Here is a 14,020-nt window from a genome sequence, read left to right as displayed (position 1 = left end):
GGGGCCGAGACCGCGATGGAGAGCCGCCCTCAAGACAGCCAAACACGGAAGGTGAGGAGAGTGGAGGTGGGCACCGCAGCAAGGGCTCGGGGGGCACAATCGAGCTCCCGGCGAGGGGGCTGGCCGGGGGCCTGCGGGTTGGGCCGCACTTACGCCTGAGAAGCGGGACTGCGCACATTCCTGTAGGAACTACTGGAGCCTGAACTTACTTGCCCTTGCTGATCTGTGCTGGCTGCGGATTCTGCGGGGGAGACTGGCGGCTGCTTGGATTAAGGGGCCGATCTCGCTACACACCTGTCTGGCTGCAGCTGCTGCCCTCTTTGGGCGCCTGACCGCTGTTTGACCACCCCCGGTGCAGCTAACCTTGCTGCCACACCGCTAACCATCAAGCGGTACCCGCCCTGTAGACATTGTCTTCGGCAAGCTGAAAGAATCGTGGTGTGGCCTGGCGGCTGCACGGCGGAGGTCCGCCCTTGTCCGCTGCTGCGACCCCGGGTGGAGTGGAAGGTGAGCCAACCCCGGGATAGCAAGATTCACCCCTGATCTTAATGCACCGGACTTCAGCACTCACCTCCGACCACTGAGGCTCACCACCCATCAGGGGGGCTAGTCACGACATGGCGGGACAGAAAGGAAAGAAAGGGCCTCAGACACTCCCTGAACTATTAGCCAAGACTCAGCCCAAGCCCAATACAGACCCACCCCCCCCCAGTGGCCACGAAAACTTCGCCGGCGTCGGTGGATGACCAGACACCCATCACCAGATCGTTCCTGGAGACGTTGTTTAACTCCCTCAGAGACGACTTCAAGTCCTTAAAGCAGGAAGTAGCGGGTGAGATCCGGGAGCTTCGACGAGACATGGAGGGCCTCGGGGAACGGGTGGTGGCCATTGAAGAGGCGGACCAGACCAGAAGCGATGAAATCGTACAGCTCCAACAGGAGGTCCTGCGACTCACAGACCAGCAGCTGGACCTTCAGGCCCACGAAGAAGATCTTGAAAACAGCTCTCGTCGTAACAACATGCGGGTCATGGGGGATCCCTCAGAAAGTGGAGGGTACCGACGTCACAGGGTACTTGCAAACCCTATTCAGGACCGTTCTGGGGGAGCCAGCAGACTTTAATATCCGTATCGACAGAGCACACAGGGTTGGGCTACCTCGGCGCGCCTCTGCTCCACCACCGGACATCTTGGCCTTCCTCCCTGATTTCCAGCTAAAGGAACGGATTCTCCGGGAGGCCCGGCGAGCACAGCCCCTTCAATTTCAGGGTAACCCCATAGCCTTATATCAAGACCTGTCGACCATTACCCTGCAAAAACGAAAGGAATTTAAGAAAGCAACGGACTTCCTGTGGCAGCACGAAACCCCATACTCCTGGGGACAGCCGTTCAGGCTAATATTTAAATGGAACGGAAAGTTACACCAATTGCGATCACTTAAAGACACTTGCACCCTCCTGGGACTTGCCCAGGAAGATGAGCCCACGCCGAGTGCATCGCAAGGGCCGCCCTGGGGGGGCTGGCAGACGGTGGGCCGCAGGCGATCCCCTTCACACCGCTTGAAACCAGACGCCTCTGTCATCATACAGGAACGAGCAATAGCGGTGGCGGAGGTGGCCAAAGAGACCTCTTCCTCTGAATGATTGGTACTCTTGTTAGGGAGATCACTTACAGCTCACATCTTGCCCGTGTGATGGGGGGGAGTCGAAATGGCCGCCACTGGATATGACCCGTGTAAGAAACATTACCACAGCCCTGTGTGGACCAACAGGACTGGGACTATACCTTCTCTTAGTTTGGGTTTGGGGCGATGGGGGTTGGGAGGGGAGGGATGTACATGTAGATTCGAGACAATGGAGATTGAACTTGAACGAAGAGTTTGACAGTTGGGGTGTTTTGGAGGGGGGGTTGGGGTGGGATGGTGGGTGGGAACCAGTGTGCCGAAGGGGGATTGTTGCCAGCGGAATTGTTATGCCTTATAATTATTCTTCACTGCTTTGACTCGTATGCTTCTGAACACACTCGCAAGAAGTATTTCATATACACTTTCCATGCAGTCTGAGATATCAAAGGCTCGTTTTAAACTGATTAGTCTGTCCTCCATTTGTTTGTCATGGGCACACTCCTCTACTCTGCGCTGCCCAGCTCACTCCTCTTATCATGGCTGACCCCACTTTAAAAGTACTGACTCTCAATGTGAAGGGGCTGAACAACCCTATCAAGAGGAGAGCAATAATTTCCTATTTAGAGAACTCCGGGGCTGACATCTGTTTATTACAGGAAACCCACCTTTTGCCCAAGGACTGGCACAGAATGCGCCCACGCGCCTTCCCCCAACAATTCTTTTCTTCCCTTCCAACAAAAAGGGCGGGGTGGCCATCTTAGTGTCCAAACATTTCTGAGGAAAGGTGAGGGATAAAGCGGGAGAGGTCAGGGGTCGCCTTTTGGCATACACCTTCCAGATTGGAGACAAGTGTCTCACGATAGGATCCATCTATGCCCCAAACACGGGACAAGAAACTTTTCTGAAAAACGCAATTTCAGAGTTCCTTCAGTCATCTAACACGCTCCTACTCATCGGGGGGGACCTTAACTTAGTTATGGACACAAACAAGGACAGATCAGGTCATCGGTATGGGGACGCGGGCGCTATCACAGCGGCGGGCGTAGAGTGGCTGCGAGAGAGAGGCCTAGTGGATCTTTGGAGGGCCACACATCCTAGCGCAACACAGTTCACCTTCTACTCCCACGTCCACTGTACCTATGCCAGACTAGATCACTTCTTAGGATCATCCGAATTGCTCCCTACCCTCGACGAGGTCAGCATAGTACCTGCAGCACTCTCAGATCATGATGCAGTGGAGCTAACGCTTGTCATCCTGAGGTCCTCCCGCCCTCGGGCTCATGGCGCTTCCGCGAAACCCTACTACATCAGCCAGAAGTCAGTAAACAGCTACACAAATGCATCGTCGACTACTTGGCTATTAACGATACGCCGGAGATATCGCTGTCGGCCCTATGGGGGGCCCTGAAATCAGTAGTCCGTGGGAACTAATAGCAATCGCCGCTGCGGAGGCTAAGGACCGGAGAGCGAAAAGGGATGATCTCACTGCTCAAGTTGCTGAACTAGAGAGGGTACACAGCCGCACGGGTGCGCCGCGGGTCTGGAGACAATTGAAAACCGCCAGGGCTCAACTGGCTAGCTTGGACACTGACAGAGAATAATTTGCTGCGCTCCGCCTTAGACACACATACTATGTCGGGGGTAACAGAACTGGCCGCCTACTAGCTAGCGCCTTAAAAGCTAAAACTCAACGCACGAAAATCTCTGGCCTTACGGACGATTCTGGGAACACCCTCGTTGAGGAGTCCCAGATCGCAGAAGTATTTCGAACATATTATGCCTCACTATACAGTGCGGAAGCAACACATCTCAGGGACACTGACACCTATTTGAACACTGCGGCTATCACAGAACTATCCTGAGCTGGCGCGGACGCTTTAGACGCCCCCATCCGTTTGGAGGAGGTGACGGCGGCTATCTCCCGCCTCCGCCCGGTTAAATCACCTGGGCCTGACGGCTTCTCAGCTGGTTTTTATAAAACTTTTGGCCAACTGCTAGCTCCTGTCCTTACCCGGCTCTTTAATTCCTTTGAGGGCCCGGGCTCCATCCCCCCCGATATGTTAGCGGCTGAAGTGATCGTGCTGCCTAAGCCGGGCAAGAAACTCACACATTGCTCTGCATTCCGACCAATCTCATTGCTGAACCTAGATCTAAAACTTTTACCGGGGTCCTGGCAGCGCTCTTGGGCCCGCTCTTACCCGGGATCTTGGCGCCTGACCAATCGGGCTTTGTGCCCAATCGCCAATGCAGTGATAACACCAAAAGGATACTTCACTTGATAGATAAGGCAAACTTCCAGAATTCCAATGCTGCACTAGTAGCTATCGGCGCTGAGAAAGCGTTCGATCGTGTCGATTGGACATACCTACAACATGTCCTGATGCGCTTTGGATTGGGCAATCATTTCCGATTGCTGTTCCGATCATGGACGGACGCTGAGGCCGCCAGCTGCGATATCTATGTACCCCGGGTGCTCGCTGACAGACAAGGACAGTGCATAACCGGCAACGAGGAACCGCGGACGAAGCATTATTTTTACCCATAACGTGCTCCTTGTCTTATGCGATCAGGAGGCAATTTCACTTACGTTATCAGACGCTCCCCCTACTGGCTACACTTATCAGACGGTTGGACCAGATTTCCTTTAATCCACATCTTCATTCACAACAGATTCTTGGAACAGAATACTGGGACTTTCTCAGTTCATCACATCTATTTTTCTGACCAGGAGAACACTGGGACCATACTGGAATAAACTAACGATATTCCGCATAGTTTATAGCAACTTCGTTGACAGCCTGCCATCACCTGTACATACTCTCCGGAACAATTTCCTCACCATAAGTGACTCCTAAATCTTGGTCAGTTTCAATGGACCCAGAGATATGATCTGTCAGCCCAACATTGAAATTGTGAACTGATTTTTATACTTATGGTGTGCTATTAAATTTGGATCGCTCCAGACCACACAGATTTATGGATTAAATATATCCGCCGTGATGAAAGAATCTCTTAAACAACTTTCAGTTTCCGAAACGCGCGTCGGTGCTTTTTCTCCCACTGTATGCTGCTTTTGATGTTTTGTTGAATGTGAATACTTGGTTTGTTTGATAGAGAGAGTGTGCATGATTGATTGAATGAATGAACGGTGTGTCATGTTTTTATTGTCATATTTGCCCTTGGACTGATTTTTCCTCATGATTCCATAATCCAATGTTCTTTTACATTAGAAACTGACCTTTTTCAATGCTGAAATAAATGATTTTATCAAAAATGATCAACTGAAAATAAATTTTCTAAAATAACTTAGCTGTTCTGTGGGTGTTTTTGGTAGATTTCCATTCATTTGATTCTCTATTCCTTGGGGAAGCTCCCTTTCATGTTCATTTAAGTATACACCAAAAGGATGCTTCACTTGATAGATAAGGCAAACTTCCAGAATTCCAATGCTGCACTAGTAGCTATCGACGCTGAGAAAGCGTTCGATCGTGTCGATTGGACATACCTACAACATGTCCTGATGCGCCCCGGATTGGGCAATCGTTTCCGTTCCTGGGTCGCCAGCTGTTACCATCGCCCGCAGGCTCGGGTCCGTCTAGGCGGTCTGCGCTCGGACCCATTCGACATCCAGCGGGGTACGAGACAGGGTTGCCCCCTGTCCCCCCTTTTGTTTGCCCTCTATATAGAGCACCTGGCACAGAAGGTCCAAGATAACCCTGACATCAGAGGTATCACTTTCGGCCGGAAACCACACACAATTAGCCTCTACGCACACAACATTATAGTCGCTCTTGACCGTCCAGACCGTTCGGTGCCCGCCTTTTTGAGGGAGATAGACTCCTTTGGGACCATCTCAGGCTTCGGAATCAACAGAGGGAAATCCCTGATATTACCCCTGGGCGAGAACGCCCACCCCAATAAGCCTGTTTCTACGTATGGGAGCGATCTTCAGATAGCCACACAGCTTCCATATTTGGGGATCACCCTCACCTCCTCGACGGAGTCGACGGTGGCTCTCAACTATAAGTCCCTCACCACTCAGATTCGTGCGGACTTAACACGTTGGTCCAAACAACCCCTGTCCCTCTTGGGGAGAGTTGCTGCAGTGAAGATGTCGACCCTACCAAAAATTCTGTACGTCTTTCAGACCCTCCCGGTGGCACCTCTGACAGGTACCATCTCAGAACTACAAACAGCACTCCATCATTTCATTTGGGAAGGGAAACAAGCGCGCTTACATAAGCAGATGGTACACAGGAGCATGGATGAGGGGGGCCTTGGAGTTCCAAATCTAATGCAATTCTTCCAAGCTGCTCAACTCCGATACTTAGTGGAATGGTACAGGCCTGAATCAGAAAAGAGAAGGCTCTTTCAGGACAGGGCTATGGCTCAGACGACCCTTTGGAGAATTCCTTTCTGTCATGAGGGTCTGGGATGCGGTAGCCGTCAGGAGAGGCCTTACTACCTTTCCCTCCCCATTTACTCCCATCTTGGACAATCCAGACTTTCCACCAGGCAACGACCCCCATGCCTTCTTGCAGTGGCGTGGCACTGCATGTACATGCGCTGGAGACCTCTTTGACACGCGAGGCTTTCTCACCCTCTCAGACATCAAACTAGGCTACGAGATTACAGACCCTCACCTTTTTCAATATTTCCAACTCCGACACTGGCTCACCGATCCAGCCATCACTGCCCTGGTGGGTCGTCCACTAACCACTTTTGAGAAATGGCTGTTGACAAAAGAGACCGATTGACATCTTATATCAGACATATATAAAATGCTTACACTCCCACCTGCGCTAGGCAAAACAGCGGGTCAGAAACGCTGGGAAACTGAGTTGGGTAGAACGCTGACACCTACAGAATGGAACCACATATATTACAGGGCCTCACACACCACACGAAACACAATGGGTAGGGAAGCAGCCATGAAATTAGCAATATATTGGCACCTTACACCGGTCCGGCTCCATAGAGGAAACCCGACCCGCAGTGACTTATGTTGGAGAGGGTGTGGGGAACGTGGCACACTAACTCATATTCTTTGGGACTGCTGCGAGGTCCAGGGTTACTGGGACATGGTCCTGAATGACATAGACTCCACCTACGACACCGAAATCCCGAGATTTCCTGCCTTCACTATCCTAGGCCTGCCCAACGCACTCACTTTTCCCCTGGAATCTATTCGAGGTTGCCAAATGGGCATTGCCATGCAAGCAGCTACACAATACATCTTATCACTCTGGGGATCGACCAACAAGCCCACACATGTGGGATGGCTACACAAAATGTGGTTCACCCTGGGGATGGAACGCATACAGGCTACCCTCATACAGACTACTGATATATTCCAAAAAGTCTGGCAGCCGTTGATGTCCCTTTTGTCCAAGGAATTTAACGAAATAACTTGCCACAAATACCTTTGATTACTACGCCTTACTGAAACTACAACTGAAACTCAAGAGTCTCATGACTGATTACACTATTTCCTATCTGACTATTAATAGACGTGTTTCTCACATACGGCACACTGGTAGGGAGGGGGGGAAGGGGGAAGGGATGGGAGGGTGGGGGGTCTTCTGGGTTTTGTTCTTCCAATTTTGTTCGCCTACATTGCCTATCACTCGCATTTTTGGTAACGAAACGCTACTGTGTTATGTCCACTTAATTTTCTTTTTTGCAAATCACAGAGAAGACGTGCCTGTCTGTCTCCTTCGCTTGGTTTACCTGATTCAATTACATTGTAATATGATGCCTATCTCTGCTTTCAAACTCAATAAAATACATTTGAAATTAAAAAAAGCTTTAGACCTCTGCAATATTTATTTGGGTAAATGATGGCATGTGTCAATGTGATACCCCCTTATAAGCTTTCAAAAATATGAAATGGCATACTGTAATTGGTGCACACAATACTCAGTGTGATGTGCTGGTAAGATCTGAAGTTCAGGAAAGTATTTTGGGTGGGATGGGGTGTTTTTCATACATTGGTGTAAGAATTTTCCAATAAGGTTAAGTGAAGGGGGTAGAGTTGTCTTGTGAAGTGCTGAGATTTCAAGAACCCATTTAGTCATCTATTGGAGGAGCAGGCACTTATGATATGGGCATAAGAAAGGATATTTTCCTGAGCCTTTATGGTGATATCCCTTTGTGTTTTTATTGTGCAGATTTTTACCCGCTATGGCAAGTGCTACACCTTTAACTCTGGGAAACCTGGCCACAGGTTGCTCGACACACTGAAAGGAGGCACCGGCAATGGGCTAGAGCTTATGCTAGACATTCAGCAGGACGAGTACCTCCCAGTCTGGGGCGAGACAGGTGAGTGAGACCTATAGGCACTTGCAGTCTATGCTACTGTTTTCCTTATTAACATTGGCTTTACATTTATTGTCATTTGTACCTCTACCCCAAAAACATCAACTTTCATGTTCAAGCCTTTTATCCCATGTCTTTCTTTGTCTCCTCATCTTGCTTTCGCTGATCTTTTTCTGCATTAATCCACTGTGCTCTTTCTCTAGGCCCTCTCTTCTTCATCAGTCTTTCTGTTTATACCTTCTTTTCATACTCCTTCTCCATCACCTCCCAGTTTTTTGCCTAGTTCTCTTTGACCCTATGCTTTGATGGCCTTGCTCAATCAATTTTTTTCTTCATTTGTTTGATGGGTTTTTATTTTCACTTTCTCTTTGTTGTTCTCGTCTATAATCTTTAGTTCTCTGTAACCACCAACCTACACCGTATCACTATCAACCGATTATTCTCCTCTTCATCTTCAGTAGCTTGTATCTCCTTGTCAGTCTATTCTCCATCGTTATCAGAGACCTTTTTAGCATCCATCTCTTTCTGAGTGCCACTAGCATTTTCTTCCTCACTGGTTTACTTTTCAAAGCCTATTGGATGCTATACGTCACCAACTTTACGGGTCAAAAGTCTGCCATTAAGAGACATCAAGATAAATATAAAGTCAAGTGAGAGCAGCCCAAGCTCAAACAAGGTGTCATTACTAATCAAGACAATGCATCTAGGAGGAAATCACATGCACAGTAGCCAGCTTTTGTAGGGCAACATAACTCTCGTAGCTATACTTACGTTAAAGGAAATGTTCATACTGAAGCAAAGAGACATGCTTCCCCACAGTGACGGCTACAATTATGCCCACCCAACATCAACAGGTAGAAAATACAGGACAGACTTTTAGAATCTAACTAATGTGATGATGTTTCTTTACTGGAAGGCAATGCTTAGGTAGGATCAGAAACAATACAGGAACTTGCTAGGTTGTAACAGCAAACGTTCAAAACCAAAAAAATAATACATAACGATGGACAAGGAGGAAGGTACAGGCAGTGCATCACAGGATGAAGGACAAAACAATGGCAAATGCTCAGCTGCAATAAAATGCATGATAAAGCTGAACACACGCTTCAGCCCAGCAATTTAGGAAAGTGGTGTCAAGCCAAAAAAGGAGACCTGTGCAAAGTATTCTGGAACACTTTATAACGCCACCCTGTACTGACGTCCTTCTTTGGCAATGGGGCCATGTTGTTAGGTCATCAACAGAAACCTCGCTCCCTTGCAGGTGGCACCCTGTAATGATGCTTTTCCACTGCATCAGCCCGATCCTTGATCCTACTCCTTCACCCAAGAGAAGGAAGGGAACCTAAGCTGGCAGAAAGGAGACCGTATTTAATGAGAGCAGCGAACTCACCACATTCAATTTAAGCTCAGGGAACATGTAATGACAGCTGCATGCTGTTGGCTCAGGGAACACGGTTTCGCTGCTTAACTGTACTAGCTCAGGAAAGAAGGATTGCCCTACAAACCATGCAAGCTTAAGAAACAAATGTTTGGGGTAAACTGTGCTTTGGACAGGAAACAAGGGTTCTCTTCTAAACTAAGCTAGCACATGAAACAGGGCTTCTCTGCTACCTCAAGAAATAGCTGCAGGGAATACCTACATTGGAACAGTGATTGACACAATGACATACTGAAGCACAGTAAGTGGGGATTCCCTGAATCTGACATTGTGGGTCATGGCCAGGCACAGTAGAACATTGTAACAACATACGAATAGCGGTGGGTCAAAGAAAAGACAAATAGAAATGGCTAGCTCTACAACTGACAGACTGTGTTAACAGGGGTACTTCATTCAGGTTTGAAGAAAAATACCCATCAGTATTCGACCTGTGCCGCCCTTTTCATCATTTGGGTTCCTCCATACCACGAAGGAAGGTAGTCTACAATAGCAGTTTTGTAGGTAGACTCCAGTGCAACCCAATGGTGTAAAAACAGGTAGTTTAGGCCACAAGAGAATACTGTTAAGCAGTGCATGTGAAGCAAAACTGTGATAATAAACAAAAGAAAGTGTTGTTAAAATTAGATAACTAGGGGGCAAGAAACTTTAATAAACGCCTCCCTGCTTCTAAGTCAATAAAAAAGTAGTGCGAGTCTAGTGCTTTTAACTCATAGCCACTAGTATATTCTCATCGGGTCGACATGTTTCAGCAGACTTTACAGATCCATCAGGTATCTACTGCATTCATCAGGACCGGCGACGCTACTGCTTATCATATAAAAGTGAAAATCATAATAAAAAGATTTTTTTCACCTGGGTAGATGTGAACAACTTTCTCCCAGCTGATGGAACCAAACAACAGGATACACACAGACAGTTGTAGAAAAAGACAAAACATATGATTAATACATTCCCAATTTTCTTATGATAAATCAGGTGTAAGTATATTAGCCAACTAACTAATTGTGCCTTTACGCTGCATATTCTATTACAGCAGTGTTAGCTCGTGCTAAAAGCTATGCTCTCACTCACCAATTAGTATGGGAGAGGAAAACTCCACCTCACCTGGCTCTGGCTCAGGTAGCTGGAGCACCGCTCTAGGGGGAGAAAGGAACATACAACAATGTCAGCAACTGCTGACTACAAACTTGACATTTACACCGTCAGAAAAAGTGTCCGAGTTCACAGTAGTCGAACCCTTTCGTGTTATGAGAGGGATGGTATAGAAGGCTCGTTTCTTTTAGCAGTCCATTCTTATTAGCTGATGTAGAATAATATCTTAGGTAGAGTGCAAAACAAACTTAGCTGTGAATTCATTGTTTGCGCTTACTCTGAGAGCCCCATTTGTGTATGTGCACATTGTGCTCGCCTTGCATCGGAATTACCATCAGTAGGGGACACGTGTTCTATTTTCAATTCCCACTGGTTTAGTACTTTAGGTAGGTTAGTAGACTTACTTAGTGACTAAGATTGCAAGAAATTGCCGGAAGTTCGCTGAAGTCGCGACTTCGCATCTACTTCACAAGCGCCAATGTCTCTATTGAGACTAGCCAGAGACGCTAAAGCCGAAAAAGTATACCGGACCCCTCTTAGGCATAGCCGCTTGTTGTGCCCGTGTCACGGCAGTCTGCAAAGTAATATAGAATGCTCCTACCTGGCCGGCGGTTCCCCTGGCGTCCGTCTGAGCCACTCGGGGAGGTGCCGAAGGGCCGGTGCAGGCAACTATTTACTTCCTAGTTACGCAAGCGGGCGGCAGCGTCCTGCTTGCGTATTACATCACGTGACAAGTCTTAGTGTTCATGGGAGAAGTAGTACTGCTGGGATTTCTTAAAGAAATACACCGCTGTCTCAACAATACTATTTTGAAACGTGATGGGGGCAGGCACTATGTGCTACAGTGTATGTTTATATGTAGTTACTTGTTTTAACTTATTGGCAGTAATTACCTCAATCCTGAATGCTTATTGTTTAGAGAGAAAATACAGAATTTATCTCAAATCAGAGTTTGATTGTAGTCTGCAACGAGATGTTGATCATTATCGCAGAGGTGATTGTATATTGGAATCTATCTCCAATAGTGTTCCAATTATCCCCAACTCTGGCATAAATGTTCTCTTTATTCATTTTCATGCTTACGCAATTATTAAGAACTAGCCTGAGGTATTGCTCTCGAGAAAAGGAAGGAAATGTAGGGCAATTGGGGTACAATCAAAGATACAGATACAGACAACCACATTCTAGTGGGGCATATCTCATGGAGTGGTTAAATTCATGATCACAAAGACATCCAAGGAATATCGTCATTCAGGCCCCCCTTGTCAGAATTAAGTCTATATACCCATTTTTGTTCTTTTTTAAACAGATATTTCTGAACATCTGTGATGTTACTGGGTAATAGGGGTTGCTCTATTATTGTCCATTTGAAGTCTGTATGGGCATGGCCTACTTCAAGAAAATGATTTGTCATCTTTGTAGATTGTTTACGGCATCTGATAGTGCTCTTGTGCTCACTTATGCGTGTCTTGATTTTTCTCGTGGTCATACCCACGTATTTAAGGTCACAGGGGCATGTTATTAAATAAATAACATCGTGACTATTGCAATTGGTGAACCGCCTCTGTTCCCAAGGATGCCTGCTTCCTATGTCAATGGTGACAGTCTTGCTTGTCTGGGGACAGGCCATGCAATTGCCACACGGGTGGTGGCCCTTGACTGCCGGCATATCCCAAAGTGTGCCCACTGCCCTTGGGACAACTGTGCAGGGTCTTGTGTGGACCAATTGATCTTTCAGGTTTTTACTCCTCTTGAATGCAAATAGTGGGGGTGGCAGAGTGTCTTTGCCCGTGTTGAGGATACTCCAATGTTTACGTACAATCTTTTGAATTTGATTTGATTGAGTTCCAAAAGTATTCACACAGGTAATGCGAGTCTGTTCAGTTTTATTTGTTGAGAGTTCCAGCAAACTCTCTCGATTATTATTGGAAGCCCTCTTCTTAGATTTCTTTACCAGCTGCCTCGGATATTTCTTTTCAATCAAGTTCTCCTCAAGAATTTTGGAGTGTTTATTAAAGCTCTCTCTCGTGGAGCAGTTTCTTTGAATTCTTAAAAACTGACTGTAAGGTAAGTTGTCTTTAAGAGCTTTAGGATGACAGCTTTCATAGCTTAGTAAGGAATTTTTGGACATTAGCTTCCGGTATAGTTCAGAGTGTAAACCAGTCGGAGTTGCTATTATATTCAAGTCCAGAAATGACAAGTGTTGTTTACTGTACTCCACCGTGAAGCGTAAAAAATCATTTCTGCTGTTTAGCCATGTGTGAAAGATAGAAAGATCTTCTATTGTCCCACGCCATATGACCAAGACGTCATCTATATAACGTTTCCAATGGCGTATGTGATCAAAGAAAGGGTTGGTGTTATTCAGGATAAAGTCCTGTTCGAATCTGTGGACATACAAGTTCTCTAGGCTTGGGGCAAAAACACTGCCCATACTGGTCCCAGAGACCTGCAAAAAGAATGAGTCCTCGAATTGAAAATAGTTTTGCGTCATTGCTAGGGTTGCCAAGGTCATAATGAAGGCAACCGGCGTGATAGATCCTAAGTCGCGTTCGAGCAAAAGGGTCTCTATCACTTCCAGAGTCTCACGTTGGGGAATCGATGTATATAGGGACTCTACATCAAAGGACACTAGTAGATCTTGATCCATGTCAAATTCCACCTCTGGTAATAACCTCAAGACATCCTTCGTGTCTTGTAAATATGTTGGCATTTCATGGACCATGGGTCTTAAAAAATGGTCCACGAAGGTGGATAAAGGTTCTAACAATGACCCAATGCCCGATATTATGGGGCGACCAGGAGGGGGTCCTTGTACTTTATGTATTTTAGGCAATACATAAAAGTACGGTGTCACCGGATGACTGGTTTGCAAATACAGGGCCTCCTTTGCTGTTATCCAACCTTCGGATAGTGCCTCTTCCACATTCTGAGCAATGACTTGAGTGAGTCTCTCTGTTGGGTCCACATCTAGTTTGAGGTAGGACTTAGTGTCGCTGAGTTGGCGGAGACATTCTTCTCGGTATGTCGTGGTGTCGAGTATGATAATTGCTCCCCCCTTATCGGCGGGTTTAATCACCACTGTTTCATCCTTAGTTAGGTTTCGTAAGGCCTGTTGTTCTTTCTTGGGAAAATTTATGTAGGGTTTATGTTCCTGTTGAAACAAAGCCTTAATGTCATTGTCCACTGCTTCTTCAAAGGCTTGTACTTTTGCAGGAAGACCTACAATAGGTGGATTAAATGTGGATGGTCTTTTTAGTCCAGTATTGATATCTTCTGTAATTTCACCTAATGTTTCTTCATTCTTTTTTGCAAATAGAAAATGCAGGCGAATCTTTCTAAAGAACTTACTCATCTCAATTTGAGTGAGAAAAGGATCACCTGTATTGGTGGCTACAAAGCTTAGTCCGCGGTTCAGAACTTTGAGTTCAATCGCTGACAGTGTTCTAGAACTCAGATTGATCACAGAGTTGTCCCTGACGTGGTCGCAGCTTGTTGTTCCTGGGGGATCTTTTTCCCATTCCTGAGATCCATCGTCTGTGGTAGTGG

At 46.8% G+C, this 14,020-nt stretch overlaps 1 protein-coding gene across 1 annotated transcript in view; it reads left to right on the top strand.

The window, feature by feature from the left end:
• LOC147722751 (acid-sensing ion channel 1C-like) overlaps positions 1–14,020 on the top strand; it is a 657,309-nt gene that overhangs the window by 214,155 nt on the left and 429,134 nt on the right. The window contains exon 2 of the mRNA XM_086965218.1: positions 7,794–7,944. Within this exon, the coding sequence (XP_086821344.1) occupies positions 7,794–7,944 (151 nt within the window). The remainder of the gene's footprint in view (positions 1–7,793; positions 7,945–14,020) is intronic.

This window comes from Lissotriton vulgaris, chromosome 4_1, assembly GCF_964263255.1.
Source record: "Lissotriton vulgaris chromosome 4_1, aLisVul1.2, whole genome shotgun sequence".
Classification (NCBI taxonomy): Eukaryota; Metazoa; Chordata; class Amphibia; order Caudata; family Salamandridae; genus Lissotriton; species Lissotriton vulgaris.
The sequence above is the reverse complement of the archived record's forward strand: the minus strand, read 5'-3'. Positions and strand labels throughout refer to the sequence as shown.